This window comes from Eptatretus burgeri, chromosome 12 (assembly GCF_056783735.1).
Source record: "Eptatretus burgeri isolate ZD-2024b chromosome 12, Ebu_testis_v1, whole genome shotgun sequence".
NCBI classification, from domain to species: domain Eukaryota; kingdom Metazoa; phylum Chordata; class Myxini; order Myxiniformes; family Myxinidae; genus Eptatretus; species Eptatretus burgeri.
Genome location: NC_140972.1, coordinates 13,416,375 through 13,437,383, shown reverse-complemented (window position 1 = coordinate 13,437,383; position 21,009 = coordinate 13,416,375). Strand labels below are relative to the sequence as shown.

The 21,009-nt window shown below is 43.5% G+C and overlaps 1 protein-coding gene across 2 annotated transcripts in view; it reads right to left on the bottom strand.

The window, feature by feature from the left end:
* The window catches only part of LOC147015126 (thrombospondin-3-like), a 160,180-nt gene extending 139,430 nt beyond the window's left edge, over positions 1-20,750 (bottom strand). Inside the window, exons 1-4 of one of the 2 annotated variants that reach the window (XR_015050219.1) lie at positions 20,486-20,750; positions 13,571-13,777; positions 12,006-12,262; positions 3,994-4,096 (exon numbers count right to left, since the gene is read on the bottom strand). Coding sequence is in view for 1 of the 2 variants with exons in the window: in XM_085849585.1 (XP_085705711.1) it covers positions 3,994-4,096; positions 12,006-12,262; positions 13,571-13,777; positions 20,486-20,570 (652 nt within the window). In the remaining variant the exon portion in view is untranslated. The remainder of the gene's footprint in view (positions 1-3,993; positions 4,097-12,005; positions 12,263-13,570; positions 13,778-20,485) is intronic. The other variant, XM_085849585.1, reaches the window with a different exon arrangement.
* Positions 20,751-21,009: the final 259 nt, after the last annotated feature.

Genomic DNA, 21,009 nt, shown 5'->3' with positions numbered 1-21,009 from the left:
AGCTGAAAAGAGGAATCCCTAATGCAAAAGTCGCACAAAATTCCAACAATAGTGGGAAATCCTCTCGTGGGAATTACACAAACTGAGATCCCATTTGGGGTGGAGGCAGTGCAAGCGAGAGCGGGGCATAAGACTCGAAATGATGAGGCAAAGAAAACAGTGGGGAAGGCAAGATGGGAAGCAGCACAATAATGGTTTGATAATTTGGAATAATCAGAGGGTGATAAAATAATTATCTGAGGGACCATGAAGAGGGAAATCCTGAGGACCATCTGAAGTTACAGTCGAGTTTGTAAAAGTGCGAGGAACTGATGGAGTTAAGTGAAGGTGGAGTTGATTAAGAAAATATGGAGTTAGGAGAAGACACCGGATAATTGGAGGAACTGCATAATAATACCAATTTTCAAACAGAAAGGGGACATAGACTGTAGAAATGACAGAGGGATCAAAATGAAGGAGCATGCTCTGAAGGTACTGGAGAAGATTGTAGATCTAAGACTGAGGGAGATTGTGAATATAGATGAGTTGGCAGGATGGATTCATGTAAGGAAGGGGAACAGTGGATGTGATTTTCATCATGAGAAAGATTCAGGAAAAGATGCTGGAAGGAAATAAGAAGCTATACTGGGTATTGATAGATCTCGAGAAGGCATATGGGAGGGTTCCAAAAGGAGTGGTATATTGGTGTTTGAGGAAGAAAGGTTTTTTTTGTGCACAATGTTGAGGCTTGTATAAGAGCTAACACATATAACTTATCACAAGGGGAGTAGGAGACCAGAGGGATGGGAGAGGGAAGCATAAAACAGTGGAGAACCGACATATTAGGAGATCTGTGGAAGGGAGAGGGATGGGGCGGGGAACACGTGGTAAACGAGATGGATACTACAGGGACTTTCAGGAAGGAAAGCAGGGCATTTGAAAGAGGTGGATATGGGGTGGATTAATGGGGGTAGAAAAGATCATAGTTTTGGATTGGGGAAGATAAAAGATGGTGGTGAACAACTGTTTTGAAGACCTGGATGGAAGAGTGGAATTTAAGAGAGTGTGGGGGTTTGTCTTCAAAGATGGAATAAAAGAGGAATGAAAGGGTGAAGGTGAGCAGTGGTTCTTGATTTTGGTAGTTTCCCAAGAAATGGGTTGCTGGCAGACCTTGAGCACCCTGCGGAAATATGGGGGGACAGGTCGCAGACAGAGCAGGGGGCGGGGTGAGGCTGGAGACAACACAGTAGAAGGCAGAAAGACCACCGACATGCCTGCAGTGAGAGAGTGAGAGACCCAAAGACTCAGCATAATCGCGGGAGATGCCAATGATCTTCCTTGCCTTGGTTTCCACAGCGTAAAGCCGAGAAAGGTGTGAGGCAGGAGCACCATCCCAGAGGGAGAGCAGTACTCCATCAAACTGCGAACGAAAGCTTTGTATGTGGTCATGAGCTCAGGTGTGCCAAGGCATGTACATAAACCCAAAAGTTTGAACAAAAGGACTTCTTCAAGAGGATTGTGGAGACAGTAGATGGGGGTGGCGGGGGGGGGGGGGTTCCTGATGGTCCTTTCGGAGAGACATAGTGAGAATGTGAGATTTGTCGGTATTGAAAGACATGTTCCACATGTTGGACCAGCTTATGATATTATCCAGATCTGCAGTGAGCGAAGAGGCTGCTGCTTGCCGATGTGAGGGATGACAGATGGTACGGCAAAGGGTGGATTCATCAGCAAAGAGATAAAGAGGATTTTCCAGAGCTGGAGAGATTATTGATGAAAACCAGAAAAAGAACAGGGCCCAGAACGCTACCTTGAGGAACTCCAGCCTGGACAGGAAGAGGGGATGAGAGAATTCCATTGATGGCCACATTTTGACTGCAACACAGGAGAGGAAGTCTGCGAGCCATGAATGGAGATTGCCTTGGATACCATCGGAAGAGTGTATGGTGAACAGCGCGGGGTGCCAGACCGTATCAAAAGCACGTGAAATGTCAGAGAAGATTGTTAGGATCGTGATGTAAATGTATGTGGGAGCCAATGCTATGGTAGGTACAATGAATGGGGACTCAATATTTTAGAGTGGAGGTTGGTTGACACCATGGTTCTGCACCGAGTCCCTTCCTTTTATTCATTATATGCAAAGTCGAGGCTCGTGGAAGAGCTAGTACTCGTACACTGAACAGATCAGGACACAACAGGACAAAAGGAACAGCTGAGAAGGGGGTAGGGTGACATCAACAGCAGTGTTGTAAGCGAAGATAAAGGCAGACTTTGAGAAACAATGGGCGTGGGGAGAAATGGGGGGCAGGAGAGGATACATAGGGTGGACAAGATGGATACAGAAGGAAACTCCAGGGAGAGAAAACTGGAAACTTGGATGGATGAGGGATTTGGGTAGGGTGGGTGGAGGGGGTGGGGTGTAATGAGGGAGAAAAGACCATGGCTTTGGATTGGGGACAATCTGAGATGGTGGTGAACAGCTGTCTCGAAGACCTGGAGGGAAGAATGAGATGAAAGAGAATGTGGAAGTTGATTCCACAGGTGGGAGAAAAGAGGAACGAATGAGTGGAGGTGAGCAGTGATCCTGGATGCAAGTCGTTTCAGCAGGTAGTTTTCAGTAGTTTTTGTAACATTCATGGACGTGCCGAGTGATATCAAAATAGAGAACTGTAGGAGCTTCTGTTCACAGACTACTTAGTCATAACAGCACGGTTAAAGGAAGAGCTGCAGAGAAGAGTTCTGGAATGGCAAAGGAACTTCGAGAGGCAGGGATCGAAGGTTAAAGCTGGAAAGAGAGAGGTAATGGTGTATGTGGTAAGACTCGTGTCGAGAGGGACAAGCTTGTCGATGCAAGGGGTGGAGAGCTGACACAAGTGGATGAATCCAAATACCTTGGTTCAACACTAAAAGGAGGAGGAAGTTGTGAGGCAGAAATCCAGACTGGAGTGAAGGCAGCATTGGAAAAAATGGAAGGAAGTTAGTGGAGTCGTCTGTGATAGGACACCGAGGAGGTTGAAGGTTAAAATCTACAAGACAGTGAGTTGACCGGTTATAATGCACGATGCAGAAACATGGGTTTTGATAAAAAGGGAAGAGGAGTTCCTGGAGAAGACAGAGATTAGATTGCTTCAGCATCACAAAGAGAGCGGTTGAGGAATGACGAGATAAGAAAGAGAGCTGGAGTTGCAAGTATCACAGAAAGGATTAGAGACGAGGTTGCGGTAGTTTGGACAGGTGATGAGGAAAAATGAGGAAGAACCGATCAAAAAAGAAGCATGAAACGAGCCAATTAAAGGGAAAAGATTAATACGACAACACAGATTAAGGTGAAGGGAGGTCGTGGAAATATATTTGAAGAGTGTTGGATTGAGAGAGGAAAATGTGGAGGACAAAGGGGAATGCAGAATGCGGATTCGAGTGGCCGCCCACAAACTGTTGGGATTTACGTGCAGAGAAGAAGAAGTAGGAGGTGCAAGCTCTGGGCCCACTAATGTTCTATCCAGGACAATGCACCAACCTACATTTGTGGGGTCACACTCATGGGTTGGGGGGCTTATAGAATGGTCATAAGATGAACCTTCCGAATAATGTAGGTCAGTGCAGTATCTGGGATAGAAGCCGAGGTGTCCTCACACCGAAGGGATCTCATTTTGTACAATTCCGAAGGGGAAGATTGCTTCCTGGGCCAAAACCTGACTAAAGCCCCATGTGAACTTTGTGGGACACTTGCAACAGAGATACGCTTACCTCCAAGCTATCCTAACAGCCAAATGGGAATACAACATCCTTTCCGAAAGGTAGTGATTGTAAAGGTCAATGAACATCAAATGAAGGAAGTAATCTCTGGCTGCTGAGAACCTTGTGTTGGTTACCTCGTCAGTGTGTACACGATTCGCCACCGTGACTGGCTGAAAGAAATGGTTAATGGAGGCATCACGCAGCATCAACAACTCCCCAATATGAACAACTCCGGTGCGACGACGATCACTTGTATTCACAGAACATTCCCCTTACCGGCATTAAGAATGTCCGAGCTTCCTTCGAATGTGCACGACTGCAGAGCACTAACTTGTGACAACTTTCCCCCAAGCAGAAGCTGCAAAACCTCGAGAGAACCCTGCAATGGACAAGTCAAGCTAAACGTAACAGTTATATACACCATTAATTAATTATATACAGGGAGATAATTAATCATTTCACAATGCACCATTAATTAATTATATACAGGGAGATAATTAATCATTTCACAATGCACCATTAATTAATTATATACAGTGAGAAAATCATTTCACAAGACACCATTAATAAATTATACAGTGAGATAATTAATCATTTCACAATGCACCATTAATAAATTATATACAGTGAGATAATCATTTCACAATGCACCATTAATAAATTATATACAGTGAGATAATCATTTCACAATGCACCATTAATAAATTATATACAGTGAGATAATCATTTCACAATGCACCATTAATAAATTATATACAGTGAGATAATCATTTCACAATACATCATTAATAAATTATATACAGTGAGATAATCATTTCACAATGCACCATTAATAAATTATATACAGTGAGATAATCATTTCACAATGCACCATTAATAAATTATATACAGTGAGATAATCATTTCACAATGCACCATTAATAAATTATACAGTGAGATAATCATTTCACAATGCACCATTAATAAATTATATACAGTGAGATAATCATTTCACAATGCACCATTAATAAATTATACAGTGAGATAATCATTTCACAATGCACCATTAATAAATTATATACAGTGAGATAATCATTTCACAATGCACCATTAATAAATTATATACAGTGAGATAATCATTTCACAATGCACCATTAATAAATTATATAGTGAGATAATCATTTCACAATGCATCATTAATAAATTATATACAGTGAGATAATCATTTCACAATGCACCATTAATAAATTATATACAGTGAGATAATCATTTCACAATGCACCATTAATGAATTATACAGTGAGATAATCATTTCACAATGCACCATTAATAAATTATACAGTGAGATAATCATTTCACAATGCACCATTAATAAATTATATACAGTGAGATAATCATTTCACAATGCACCATTAATTAATTATATACAGTGAGATAATCATTTCACAATGCACCATTAATAAATTATACAGTGAGATAATCATTTCACAATGCACCATTAATAAATTATTTACAGTGAGATAATCATTTCACAATGCACCATTAATAAATTATATACAGTGAGATAATCATTTCACAATGCACCATTAATAAATTATATACAGTGAGATAATCATTTCACAATGCACCATTAATAAATTATATACAGTGAGATAATCATTTCACAATGCACCATTAATAAATTATATACAGTGAGATAATCATTTCACAATGCACCATTAATAAATTATATACAGTGAGATAATCATTTCACAATGCACCATTAATAAATTATATACAGTGAGATAATCATTTCACAATACACCATTAATAAATTATATACAGTGAGATAATCATTTCACAATGCACCATTAATAAATTATATACAGTGAGATAATCATTTCACAATACACCATTAATAAATTATATACAGTGAGATAATCATTTCACAATACACCATTAATTAATTATATACAGGGAGATAATTAATCATTTCACAATGCACCATTAATAAATTATATACAGTGAGATAATCATTTCACAATGCACCATTAATAAATTATACAGTGAGATAATCATTTCACAATACACCATTAATAAATTATATACAGTGAGATAATCATTTTACAATGCACCATTAATTAATTATATACAGTGAGATAATCATTTCACAGTGAACCATTAATTAATTATACACAGTGAGATAATCATTTCACAATGCACCATTAATAAATTATACACAGTGAGATAATCATTTCACAATGCACCATTAATTAATTAATTATATACAGTGAGATAATCATTTCACAATGCAACATTAATTAATTATATACAGTGAGATAATCATTTCACAGTGAACCATTAATTAATTATATACAGTGAGATAATCATTTCACAGTGAACCATTAATTAATTATATACAGTGAGATAATCATTTCACAATGCACCATTAATAAATTATACACAGTGAGATAATCATTTCAAAATGCACCATTAATAAATTATACAGTGAGATAATCATTTCACAGTGAACCATGAATTAATTATATACAGTGAGGTAATCATTTCATAAGGCACAATTAATTAATTATACACAGTGAGGTAATCAGCTAATTGGAGGTCATCTATTAATTACATACAATGAGATGACCAACCTTTAAGGGGTCACCTACAATTACAGTGAAGTATCAGCTCAGAAGAGACCATGTATTAATTACACAGTGAAATGGTCCGCTCATAAGGGGCTGTCTTATTTACAACCAGTAAATACAACCCGTTGCTTCGATGACAGCAATAGTAAAGGGGGGGTAGGGGTAGGTGAAAGAGGAAGGGGTTGGAGAGAGAGAAAGAGAGAAAGAGAGAAAGAGAGAAAGAGAGAGAGAGAGAGAGAGAGAGAGAGAGAGAGAGAGAGAGAGAGAGAGAGAGAGAGAGAGAGAGAGAGAGAGAGAGAGAGACAGAGAGAGAGAGAGAGAGAGAGAGAGAAAGAGAGAGAGAGAGAGAGAGAGAGAGAGAGAGAGAGAGAGAGAGGGAGAGAGAGAGAGTGAAAGAGAGAGAGAGAGAGAGAGAGAGAGAGAGAGAGAGAGAGAGAGAGAGAGAGAGAAAGAGAGAGAGAGAAAAAGAGAGAGAGAGAGAGAGAGAGAAAGAGAGAGAGACAGAGAGAGAGAGGTCAGAGAAAATGTGAGAGGTGGGAGAGAGGGAGAGGGGTGGGAGAGAGGGAGAGGGGTGGGAGAGAAGGAGAGGGGTAGGAGAAAGAGGGGAGTGGGAGAGGGCTGAAAGAGGGGTGTGAGAAGGATGAGAGTGGGGAGAGAATGGGATGGAGAGAGGGAAGGGAAGAGTGCAGAGGGTGAGAGGGGAGGGAAAATTCCAGCAGATGTGATGTCCAGCTTAATATCCATCCGAGAGACGGCACACACATTGATGAATCACCCTGCCTGTGAAACATCGGGATGACAATATTTTTGTGTTAGATTTCCCGCCCATCGGCGTGCGAACGACCGCGTCAAACCAATAGCGGTCGCTTCGCCCACCGAACGGACAATCCAGTCGTGGCTTTCCGGATCAACACCGGAAACCAGCCACGGGTGTGTTTTTAACCACACCACAACCTTGTCCGCCCTCTACCCGCGTACTCTACCTACAGGGTCCGATCGCCAAATCTTCGATTTACCTAATTATTCGCGCGGATAGGTTACCGAGAGATTGTACCTCAACGGGACCGCTTGGAAACGAGCGGCTTAAGCAGCTCGCTTCCTTTTGGGATAACCGAGTGGGGTATTATCGCGCAGTCCCGTTGGACCCGATCACTTTACCGGCTATTTAAAAACAAACTATATTCCGAGTGCAAGATGGCAGCTTGCACTCGGAATATAGCAGCTCGAAGCAAAAAGCTCTCCCGAGCCAAACAGACGCCGAAGCTCACGGAACCATCAAAGCAAAAAGCCTCCTCTCCAGCCAGGCCGCAGCCGAAGCTCACCGAGCCAGCCGAAGCAAAAAGCTTCTGAAGACCTCAACCCTAACCCAAGCCAAACAGGACCCGAAGGTCTGCTGAACGGCTACTCTCAACTCCCTTCTCCAACTCTGCCCCCGAACAAAAGAAAAGATCTCCTCTTATCCTTCTCCCGCCCTTCCCCCGCTCACGGCGTGACTCATGACTCATGCCCTTGTGCTCCATCCTCCGCTCAGCCATGGGTGGGAGGGAGTTGTTGACATCATGAGTCATGGGACGGCAGGGTTCTTCCTCTTCGCAGAAGAGGGGGAGGGATGTCTCCATTGTTCGTTCCCTAACTATTAAATCGATCCGCAGCGCATTGAATCGATTTTTGAACATTTAAACAATGAAAGGTGAGCTATCTTGGGAACAAGCACTTATCGACATAGCTGACTAAAGGAACCTGCATGTTGTGTGCAATCGAATTCCCAAATTCGTAACAATATATAGCCGAGTCTGGATTTGAATCCAGGCTGGACAGCTTACAGCTAGAGAGTGTATCTCTCGGCTATGCTGCCGTGTTGTGGCGATTCATTGCTTTGTAACTGAAAACATTTTTTACTCATTGTTATAATCTAATTTGTTTTGCCTTCCTCATTCCATCGATGTCCCCACTGCTGCGGTATCACCATTGAAGCTTGAAGAGTGCTTGCCAAGTGGCATAAGCACTCAAGCAAGCACTCCACCAAAAGGGTTGAAGAAACTTTTAAAAACGAAACATTTAACTTTTTATTGGTATGTATCTATCCCAAAGTGATGGGTTGTATTGTGAACGAAGATCGAACAAAAAGGGGAAACATGGTTTAAAATAAATTTTCACATTTTCAGCGAGCCAGCCACCGCCCGATGCACCGCAGAACAATGTGGCCAAATGCAATGCAGGTGAGTGGGCCCTAAACTTTGTTCAAGTCGATCGATATACAGTATTCAATGATGGTGTGAATATTGTAGAGTGCTCACCAAGTGGCTTAAGCACTCAAGGAAGCACTCCAACAAAACGGTTGATAAGGAAAGGCTGGCATGGCCAGCGATTAGCGATCATCGATCAGTCATATAAATACCATGCACCTGGAGATGCCCAAGCAATGTCTGAATTGGAGAAATGAACACTATGTTTTTTAGAATACTGCTGAACACAATAATGAAGTTTGCATTTTGTAATTCAGCTGAGGTTAAGAGATTCTTGAGGTAATGACATGTGCAGAAATGAAATAAAGCCACAAATGCTGGCATCTCCGTGCGTTTATAAGCATTGCAATGTATCCAGAAATTTGTAGATATTATGATCAGACAATCGATGATATAAGTGAGGAAAGTGAAAAAAAATATTTTATCGTTAAGAAATCATTGCAGCCTGTTGCAAGTCAAGGCATTACTGAGCAGACCAAAAAATATGGTGGCTTAAGATTCCAGTGAGCTCACAGAGGGCTGACCAAAAAAGGTGCACCACCATCTTGGTAAGGTTTATTTTGGTTTTTCGTGATGAGCACCCCCTAAATTATCTTCAAAAGGGGTGTTTTAATTAACCCAAACACCCAATTTACATTAATGCACTCCCTTGGCCTTCCCTTAGTATGCATGCAAAGTTTCAGGCCTCTCGGTTTCATGGTTTTGGAGTTATGGAGAAGATACATACATATTTGTTATTAAAGAAAGGTGAGCAGATTTATCCAGCATTGCACGAGAAGAGAAACCTGAATACATAACACTACTTTGTAGCCAATCACAAAGACTGATTATTTGATTGGCTGATTGGAGCTCTGTTTCAATTTCCAAGTGCATCCGTCCCTGAATACGTTTGAAGAAGACAACGTCTGAATACAAACGGCTTTGCATTTTGTAAGCAGGCAGGCTTGGCACTTTCTAGATTTATATAAATGCAAACCGGATCACTAAACTTACCTACGTAAACAATTCACCACCACCACCACTGCCCTGGCTGGCTCTGGTGCCCCCTTGTCAGTCCACTGACCACTCCTGCTCCCCCCCCAACCCCCACTTCCGCCTTGCCGGCTCTCCTGCCCCCTTCTCAGTCCACCAAGCTTTCCTGCCCCCCCATTCCCGCCTTGCCAACTCTCCTGCCCCCTTCTCAGTTCACCAAGCTCACCTGCACCCCCCCTCCCCACCTCGCTGGCTCTCCTGCCCCCACACCCTCATTTCACTGGCTCTCCTGCCCCCTTCTCAGTCCACCGAGCTCTCCTGCCCCCCCACTCCCGCCTTGCCGGCTCTCGTGCCTCCTTCTCAGTTTACTCAGCTCACCTGCACCGCACCGCCCCACCTCGTTGGCTCTCCTGCCCCCTACCCCCGCCTTGCCAGCTCTCCTGCCCCCTTCTCGGTTCACCAAGCTCACCTGCACACCCCCACCTCGCTGGCTCTCCTGCCCCCCTACCCCCACCTTGCCAGCTCTCCTGCCCCCTTCTTAGTCCACCAAGCTCTCCTTCCCCCCCACCTTGCAGGCTCTCCTGCCCTCTTCTCAGTCCACCAAGCTCACCTGCACACACCCTCCCCACCTCACTGGCTCTCCTGCCCCCATACCCCCACTTCGCAGGCTCTCCTGTCCCCTTCTCAGTCCACCAAGCTCTCCTGCCCCCCACCCCCGCCTTGTCAACTCTCCTGCCCCCTGCCAACAAACATCGGAGAAATAATTTTTTAATAATCTTCTTCGATCCAATATGACCACCGGATCATGTGAATTAGTGATCAAACTTTTACCAGCATGCCAAGTCGATGACACAAAATTCCGTGTCATTCGGTTCAGCGGTTTGAGAGAAGATGTTTTTTTTTAAAGTATTTAGATGAAATCCGATATAGTTGCCAGACCATGTGACCAATGATACCAGAGTCAATCATTTGTGTGGAGTTTCACTTCTATCTCTAAAACTGTTCTGGAGAAGAAAATTTTAAAGGGTATATTCTTCAAAAAAAAAAAATGGCAGCCAAACCACATAACGGATGATGTCATAAATTTAATATTTCAATACAATTGGGTGATAGATCATGTGTATGAAGTTTCAGATTGTTATGATAAGGATTTCAATTAAAACAATTATGGCTGTCTTTCCACTTCACCCATGACATCATCATTATCAAGCTTTATTTCCCATTGAGAGTCGATGACATGCGCCGTTTCAATTTTTTTTTATTCGACAATTTCAGAGAATTTTTTTTTTTAATATTGTTGTTTAATTCAAGATGACTGCCATATCACGTGACTCATGACATCACAATTATCATTTTTAAAAAATTCTACATGGGAGGGTCTCGCTCCTACCCTGAAAATTTTGTGTCGATCACACAAGCGGGTGAGAAAAAAAAAAAAAACTTGTTCTGAGACAAAAAAAAAAACAACAAAAAAATTTGCTGAGAAAAAACAAAAGTTTAAGAAAATAATAGAGCTAAAAACAGGACAAAGAAATAAAAATAATAACCTGAACAAGAACAATGGAATACTGCAGCTTGTAAGGCTTATGGTACACTAATATACATAACAAAAACAGTAGAGTACCAGCCTGGTAAGGCTTTGGCACCCTATCAAGTGAAAGATATACCTGAAGTATGCTGCTTTGCGCAAGGTTTGTTTATGTGCGTAATGGTGGGAAAGCTCTTGGTTTCTCACATCTCAAGACAAGTGTTCTCGAAGACATCGACATATTACGTATGCATAAGTGGTGGGGTGATGTACACAAAAGAGGTGTGAATGGAGAGAAGGGGGTCGAGGGAATACACAATGGAGGGGTGATACAAGAGGGAAGCCGATTTGGATGGGATACAAGAAGCGTAGAAGACGTTCTACTCCAGGAAACACGAACCGTCATAAATATTTTCCAATCAACAAGTTGAGTTAATTCGAAAGGAAAACTTTTTCTAACCAATTGTAGTTATTTGTAAATTGAAAAATTACAAAAACGTTCGCATTTCTTTAATGATTATGAGTGCTTCGTGTGTATACCTTTTTGAATGTCTCATGTTGGAACAAGGGAAAGGGGAGGGAGGGAGAATACATGGAACAAACATGAGGGAGGAGAGTGAAAGGGGTATAAAAAGCCAATTTTTGTATCCAGTAAACAATATCTAACATGATCCAGGCAATTTATAATTAACTTTTCCTGAGTTGTGGAAAACATAGAAATACCAATAACCCTCAGCTCACATTACCTGGAACTAATCAACAAATTAGCCCCTTTTATTGACCATCTTGCTGCAAAATTATCTGCAGATAATGTGGCTTAATAAACAAAGAATACAACTCAAAAAAGCTTTCTGCATTTATCCTAACCAGCCGATGCGAAATAATCTGAACTTGTATAGCACATCGAGGGATTGCTCCTTCCTCATCGCTTACCTGGGAGCGAAACAGCGAGCGCCGTGGAGTACGGATCTCAGCAGAATCAGATTGTTCCGGCATGACATCGAACAAGGGAGAAAGGTCCTGTTTCGAGTCGACAAGCTTGCAGTCAATGTACAAGTCCACTGAAGACCTAAGCGTTTGAAGGCCCATGACGTGTAGGATGATCCAGTGCTTCCTGCTGTCTGCGAGGAGTGCATTCTCCAGGACGACAACGTTCAACTTGCCGTCTCCCTTAAGATAACGCACCGAAACTTCCGATGGGGAAAAACCGAACAGGAAGGTTGTGTTAAAATGGCAAAGCAAGTCAAAGTGATCAATCACAAATGAGCCCCTCATATGTAAACTGGGCTATCCCATATATGGGGCCAAATTGGACCAAAGTTATCTTTGAAGGTCAATATGGTAATCATTGTGGTTTTTCATCGATCATTTTCAACGAAAAGGTTTGGTCAATACCGATCTTTGTTCAAGATCCTAAACTGAAACCAGAACTTTGAACACCTTTTCTCAGAACTTGCATCATATTGTCAGATAGCTCAGTTTACTTCTTAGGGGCTCGAATCTGGATCCCACTTTTACGCATTGATGCCATTTTCACTCTATTTCATTTCCCTTTTGTGCCAAGTTGCTTTTTTTTGTTCATCAATCTCACCCACAAGCTATTTAACCTCAATCATATCGTTGGGCAGTTCTTTAACATTCCCTTGTTATCAGAGTGGCCAAACATGTTTTTCCAAATTACATTCAGCTGGCTTTCATGATGTCAAAGCAACTGGGATGAAATGTGACATTTCCTGAACAGCAAACACTTTCCCCAAAACAAGGAAAACATGCCATTCGAGCATCACTGTGCAACCATGCTAATTAGTTCCATCCTGATTCTGATGTAGGCTACCATACTCTGTTACAGAGCATCCCAGAGGTAGTTAAGGCAGGATTTTGGAATTTCTTCATGGTGCCGACAATAGCTCACCTACTGTTCACGAAAGATACTGTGAGATCTTTAACATCAATCAACTAATGTCGCTATGTGGGACACCGAGTTTAGCATCTATCCGGGGGGACGGCACACACATTGATGAATCAATCTGCCTGTGAAACACCAGGATGACAGGTTATAGCTTGACTGAGATCCAAACCGTAGTGGCGAGTGTGTGTACCTCCAGGCCATCCTGCCAGCCCATTAGGTCCACAATTCCTGACAATTATTTATCTTGAAACTACTGCAAACCGAACAGCACACAACACCAAAGGCATTCCCCGTATTTTATCCAATGCACGCATACTTTTGTTATGCTGTTGTAACATAAAACACATTGATGAAAGATCTATGTTGCACCAATTACTCTAAGTCACAGTATATTTATCCTCGTTGATTGGATCCAGAAGATCGATTATTATGAACAACTATCTTTCGTACAAATGGAATTTAAATAATAGTTACATCTTGTTGAATCCATACCAATAAGTTATACTTCTTCTATTGATGACATAACCACATTCTGCTTCATATAATGTGGACCATGTGACAAACAAAGTAAATAAAGAAAAATCAGCACCTTTGTTGAGTTTTCCAAGAATGCTCAGTTCAAAATATTTTATGTTGTCTGGCTTTGAGTAAATACCGAAGAAGACTCCGCCAGTCCTGGGTGGCAAGGTGAAGGTGGAGATTAAATATATGTCGTTGATTGAAAGAATGTTCATGAGAATTTTTTCAATGACTTGGGAAGATTGTTTGCTGTTCTTCACGTCCATCAAATCCAGCACTGTGAAGCATTGATGGAAAGATTAACATATCACAACGTTAGCACACATAACAAACAGATAATCCAATAAAGGAGATGGTATAATTCATAATTAGCATGATTGTACATTTTAGACAGGATGGTGCAGAGGTAGAGTAGAACACTTACCTTTGAGCTTTCCAATCTGGGTTCAAATCCCGACCCGGTTGGTTATAAACGAACGGATTGGTGTTTCAACGGCGCGACGTTGCACTACATGGCGCAACCTCGTGTGGATGCTAAGCCAGGTGTCCCGTCTCCTGGTAGTAGTTGGTGGATGTTAACGATCCCACGGTATCTTTCGCGAAGTGTAGGTGAGTTCTTGCTGACACCGAGGCCAAACTCCAAATTCCTGCCTAAATCAGCTGCTGAACATCAGTCCTGGCCAGCGGATTCGTGAAAGACTTGACTAGACTTCCCACATGGCCTTTTTTTTAGTATGAGGAACAGGGTTGGGGGTAGCATCTTTGGCTGTGGGTTGGAGGAGGCGTGGCTGTGACGCCGATGCAGTGCCCCCTGTACGTTAGAGGAGGAATTTGAAAATAGTTGAGGATGCTCGTCTGGTTTTTTTTTGTTTGTTTGTTTTTTAGGAAGCAGTTTTTTAAGGAACGAGGCTTTCAAGAATAATGTCCTGCACTGGCTACGTAGGTTCCTCAACACGCCCAACAGAAATGTATTGTTGGCATTTTGAAAAACCACTATTGTAAATGTGCACTCACGACATGGAGGTCCTTGAGAGTAGTTATTTCTCTAATAAATGGTTAGAATAGTCCCTTGCCTTTAGATGGGTCAGTGGGATCCAAATAAAACTGCGTTGGAACGGGAAGATGAGGGTTCACTCCTTATTTTTCTTTTGCACATGGAAGGTTGGTGGAAAGGTGTTCGCATCTATTTGATGCGGGTGTGTACTGATCCCTTCCTTTAAATTCCCTTCATCCTAGATCTCACACAAACTCTCAATCTCACACAAACACAAACACACCACCCATAAGTACATGCACTAATATTTAATACAAACTGTAGTTTGACACGAACTCTTCAATAAGGCAATCAAGACATTAAGCAGACTCCATCGAGCAGGAAGCAGAAACTGCGTTAATTGACGCAGTGCCAATTCACTCGTATCTCACAAACTCGTATCCTCCTTTCTTTCAAGGAAACTACTTTAAAGGAAGCCAGCAAAGCAAATAACTCTAAAGGTGAAGAACTTACGATGGGTTAACAAACAGCATCCCATTCAGATCACGTGAATCAATCGATTGATATTTAAAGATCCAGACGTCTGGGAGAGTTAAGAGCTCTGCCGCTCCTCGTGATGAACTTGGTATCTTTGGGGGATTCCGCGGCTCGAGGCGATGACACTTTTGGTAAACTTTGGGATTCAGATGCTTGCTCACTTGGATTTGGGGACGAGCAGCAGTTCTCCACTGGGGCGACCTGTTGAGGGGTGGAATCAGAGAGGTCCCTCACGTCCTGGGAAGGGTAAAAGTGGGAGGATGGCTGACTTTCCACCAGGCCAACATTGGCTGAATGAGGCACTCTGCAGAGATGGAGCCTGTTACGCCGGTACACATTGTTTGGGATCCTTACCATATATGACCGGGGGTTGTTGTGGCATGCCTCAACTACAGCTGGAATCCAATGCCTGGCCTCTGGGTTTGGTAGCATCCTAACGCTGACTCCCGGCTTAAGCGGTGGCAGACCTGACATAGATGGCTTGTCATGATAGTGCTTTTGTTTCTCCTTCTGTGCGTCCAGGTGCGATCTCATGAGGTGATGGTCATACCGAACAGGCGTGAGGAGAGCACGGTTGCAGGGCAGTGTGTTTTTGGGGCACCTTCCCATTAGGAGCTGAGCTGGGGATAAGTTTATCCCTTCAAGTGGAGTCGTACAATAGCCTAACAGGGCTAAGTGCTTATCTGCTGACTTCTTCCAGAGGCTTTTCACCATCTGGATCGCTCTTTCTGCCTCTCCATTGGCACGTTGGTACTTGGGGGACACAATGTCGTGCGCTATGCCATATCCTTTACAAAACTAAGAAAATTCCTCTGACATGTACTGACTTCCGGAATCGCTTCGCAGCTTTTCTGGAATACCATGTCGACAAAATTACTGCTTAAGGGCTTCGATCACAGAGCGAGCAGTCAATGGCTCAATGTCCTTGAGGCAATGTACCTCCACAAACTTGGAGTAACAGTCGACAGTGAGCAAATACTGCTTAGCTTCGAAGTCAAAAATGTCACTACCAACTTCGATGAATGGAAGTTTTTTTTATGGGTGTCTGAGGTCTGAGGCTTGGCGGGATGACAAGGTGCATGCCCTTGTAGACAGCACTGTCTGAGACTGCCAATTGCGTTCTGGAGTCGAAGTAAGGACAGACTTGTGCTGGGACTTCCTTTCAGGAGTCAGGCCATCCACTTGTAATGACATCACAGAGAAGGCACATTTCACTGAGTAGCTTCCTGGATTTTGAGGTAGTTCTCACTCATGATCGTAAGGAAATGGAACATGTTCACAGACTCAAGGTCTTTACCAGCTTCTGAGTCAGTGTCCGGTCGAGGTGCACGGGACAATGTGTTCAGTTCAGTTCAGTTGCATGGACGATTGAGGGCATTTCCTTCTCAATCATGGCATAGCGACACTCAGTAATCGGTCAGACTGCGTGACGTGAATGCTATAGGGTTGCCATTCTGGAGTAAACAGGCTCTGACAGCGTTTTGGCTGGTGTCGGCTTGTATTTCGACTGGCTGATCTACATTGTAGTACTGAAGAACCGGGGTCAAAATCCATGCTTGCTTCAGCTTCTCGAAGGACAGCTCCTGAGCTGACTGCCAGCAGAACTCCACATCAGCCTTGCAAAGATCACGGAGAGGCTTGCTCGTGTTGCTTAGGTTGGGAATAAACTTCCCTAAATACTGAACAAATCCAAGGAAATGCTTAACGCCTTGTTTGACTGTTGGACGTGGAATTTTCTCAACTGCCTTCGTCTTGAGTGGAATGGTAGCACTCCTTCTGCAGTGAGCAGGTGGCCCATATAAGGGACTGAGGATTGCTAGATTAGGCATTTTCTGCAGTTTAGTTGCAGGTTATTTGTGGCCCATTGAATAACTCGCTTCAGTACAGTCGTGGTGGCCGATGTCGCGACCAGCAACTAAAATGTCATCCATTACTGCTGTTGCCCATGCTATCCCTTCTTGCATCTGCTCCACAATTCGCTGGAATATCTCCGGTGAGCACCTCAATCCATAAGGGAGACGCAGCCAGCGGTATCTCCCCACAAGTGTGTTGAGCGTGGTCAGGAATGAAGAGGACTCGTCAAAGTGAATTTGCATGAACCCATTGCGAGCGTCATGCACAGAAAATACTTTGGCTCCAGGGATTTGGCTCCAAACTTCCTGAACAGTTCTCATTGGATAGTGCTCACATTTTTTTCACTTGTTTAAGTCTTTGGGGTCTATACAGATGCGGACTTTGCCGTTGTGAAGAGCTACTACCATCGAACTCACCCACTCAGTCGGTCGCTCTAACTTTGCGATGCGACCTTCTGTGACCATCTCTTGTAGCTTGTCAATTATTTTCTCCTTCAATGCTGCAGGCTGTTGGCTTGGTACTACTCCCTGTGACCCCTCTACAAGCTTAAGCCAATAAGTTCCAGGAAAAGTTCCAGTTGTCTTGGCAATTTCTGGAAACTCGGAGATTACTGCATCCTGGAACACATTGACTGGAGGCTGAACAAGGGACAATTTATCGAGCTTGACAATGAGGCCTCGGGCTTCCGAGGTAGCGCTTGATATTATTCTCCTGATCGAGGCCTCGAAACTGGCGAGAGAGAGAGAGACAGAGACAGAGACAGAGACAGAGACAGAGACAGAGACAGAGACAGAGACAGAGACAGAGACAGAGACAGAGACAGAGACAGAGACAGAGACAGAGACAGAGACAGAGACAGAGACAGAGACAGAGACAGAGACAGAGACAGAGACAGAGACAGAGAGAGAGAGAGAGAGAGAGAGAGAGAGAGAGAGAGAGAGAGAGAGAGAGAGAGAGAGACAGAGACAGAGACAGAGACAGAGACAGAGACAGAGACAGAGACAGAGAGAGAGAGAGAGAGAGAGAGAGAGAGAGAGAGAGAGAGAGAGAGAGAGAGAGAGAGAGAGAGAGAGAGAGAGAGAGAGAGAGAGAGAGAGATATAACTAATGTTTTCTCTGGAACCACTTAATCAGTCGACATGAAATTTCACAATTATGATCTAGTAGTGATGGAGAATACATGTTTTAAATTTCAACTTGATCGGACGCATGGTCTGGCAGCCAGAATGTATTTTATTTTATTTTTTTTATATATAAATATATATATATATTTTTTTTTTTGAATCAGGTTCACTTGGCTGTACCTGGATGGGTTTGAGGGTAGAGGAGTAGCAGCTGAAATGTGAATTCTCTTCAGGTTCCTCCTGATGACTTCATCTTTGCTTTTTGCTCGTTTGGGTTCCTTCTGATTACTCCAACACAGGACTGTACCTATTTGGTCTTCCATTTGAATTGTATTGAATTAATTTTAATCCCATTCTAAATTCAATTGAATAGTAATATTAAAAGAAAAACCTGATGGGTTCGGGTTAGGTGTCCAATCAAAGCGGGACATCTTGGTACCCGGTCATCACTGCCAGCAGTTATGAAGTGGCAGTTCTAGTTATGTCTTTTATTAATTACCTAACACACTAGCACACAAATGCTACACAAAATTACACAAACACCACATGGAACAAGTTCTGGTGAGGGTCTGCAATCTCTGATTGCTCTTTATAGTTGAGAATTGTCATCATGAGAAAATACAATTTTGATTGCATCATGAACCAATTATTCTGATTTGATGATTAAAATTAAAAAATTAAAACTTCCTCAAAATAATGCATCAGGCCAAAGAAAACCATTTTTGAAATCTAAAAAAATGATAATAGACTTGATCTGTAAAAAAAAAAAAAAAGGAAAAAAATTTTCCACGACTCTTTTCCGCCGTTTATATCAAACACAAACTTTTGCTCTCAAGGGGAACCAGGCATCCTTCCAGATGTTTCCAAATTAAGTTTTCTCCCTGTGTTCCTTCGACCGCTCAGGAAATCGCCATTGCTGCACGAATGATGTGCAAATGCACGGTGTTGATGCGCTAGTCACTGGTGGGCCTTTTCACATTCATCACGTAATTATATGTCAACATACGTATATGACATCGTATAAAACAAAGCTGAAAGAACACATGTACGCTCAGTTTCTACGTGAAAGCCTTTTGGTCGAGGAACATTTTAAACCTGGCAGGAGGGGCACCATACTGACAAGATGATGCAGGGGAAGCACTCTTCCCTTTGAACCGTCTCACCTCATCGATGAGTGTGCCATCCCTTTGGTGGACAATTACCTGGGGACCCATCTGCTGACATTAGCTGGTGGATGTTAAAGATCTCGTGGAACGTTTCAACGAAGAGTCGGTGAGCCAGCGCAGGCACCCTGGCAAAATTCCAAAATTCCTGCCCAAATTTACAGGAGGCACCACATCAGCAGCGCAGCCATGCTGTGGCACCACATCAGCAGCGCAGCCATGCTGTGGCACCACATCAGCAGCGCAGCCATGCTGTGGCACCACATCAGCAGCGCAGCCATGCTGTGGCACCACATCAGCAGCGCAGCCATGCTGTGGCACCACATCAGCAGCACAACGACGTGCTGCATCAGAGAGAAAGATGACACTTTACAGGTGCACACCTTGAACAAACCTGATAGCCCTCGGCACACCTTGCATGAAGAAACGTGACGATCCAACGCATCCGATTTGTGGAGAGGGCGATGCTCGGAAAGCATCCGGAAAGCTTCCCAAGAGAAGGGCGTTCAGGTCGAGGCCATGTTGCTCCGTTGGGATTTTAATTTTTTTCATCTTCCAGCTGTCATAACCGCATCAGCTCCTTCTGCTCCGCTCCTGTTTACATTTGAGATCCAAAAACCTAGACTTGTGGTTTTCCACTTCACAGAATACCAGAAACATAGCGTGCGCGCAAGCACGCACACACACGCACATGCACGCACATTCCATCATGGTCTACACTCCTGAAATATCCATTGGAAAAACTTTTTAGAAACTCTTCCAAAAACTAGAAAATATGCAATTCGAACATTGTATCGGAAATGATGGCGAAGGAAGTAAAAATATAAACACATTGCTATGAAGAGTGGACGATTGACGAGGTCATCAAGTAAGGTCCACGATGACCGTACGTGATGACCTCGTCCGAAATCGACTATAAACTGCTGAAGCGGTTATTCGGACTCGGACTCGGACTTGCGACAAGACCTGCCGTGCGGAGGAGTGGTGGGGAGGCCGACACACTTTAAGCCGGCCGTCTTGTCTGCCCTTCTACAGACGCTAATTAAAGATATCTTTGGAAGAACAGAACGTATACCTTTGGATTCGTGTTTGTAACATCACGAAGTTTCAATAAGTGGAACATGTCATGATTTTAGAGTTTTGCAGGAATATGATGTGGATAGTTGGGTTTTCCATTTAGAGCACAAGATCAATGAGGGGGGAAAAGTTTATGGTTCATTATTACTCGCAGATTGACACCCCCAAGGTCGCATGGTCTCCGCAATACATGCGACCTCGACGGTGATGCAGCCTGCACGATCATCAGGATCTCACCTTGTATTTCTCGGGACGACGAGCTGGGAAATAGAGATACCGTCACAGCGAGGCCGAGGAAAACGAGTCCTCGCATACGGACCATGGCGAGAGTGGACGAGGTTCGATTATTCCGCAGGGCGAGGACCGAGGGGTCCCGGCAAGACGGGGCATGGATGTGTGAGGGAAAAGGCGGGGATCAACGGAGGGGCGGAACTTTTGTGCTGACTAAGAAGTCCTGCAGAGTTTAAGCTCAAGGAACGAGAAGAAAGGATAGTGGAGGGGAGAGGGAGGGATAGTGGAGGGGAGAGGGAGGGATAGTGGAGGGGAGAGGGAGGGATAGTGGAGGGGAGAGGGAGGAATAGTGGAGGAGGAGAGGGAGGGATAGTGGAGGAGGAGAGGGAGGGATAGTGGAGGAGGATAGTGGAGGGGAGAGGGAGGGATAGTGGAGGAGGAGAGGGAGGGATAGTGGAGGGGGATAGTGGAGGGGGAGGGAGGGATAGTGGAGGGGGATAGTGGAGGGGGAGGGAGGGATAGTGGAGGGG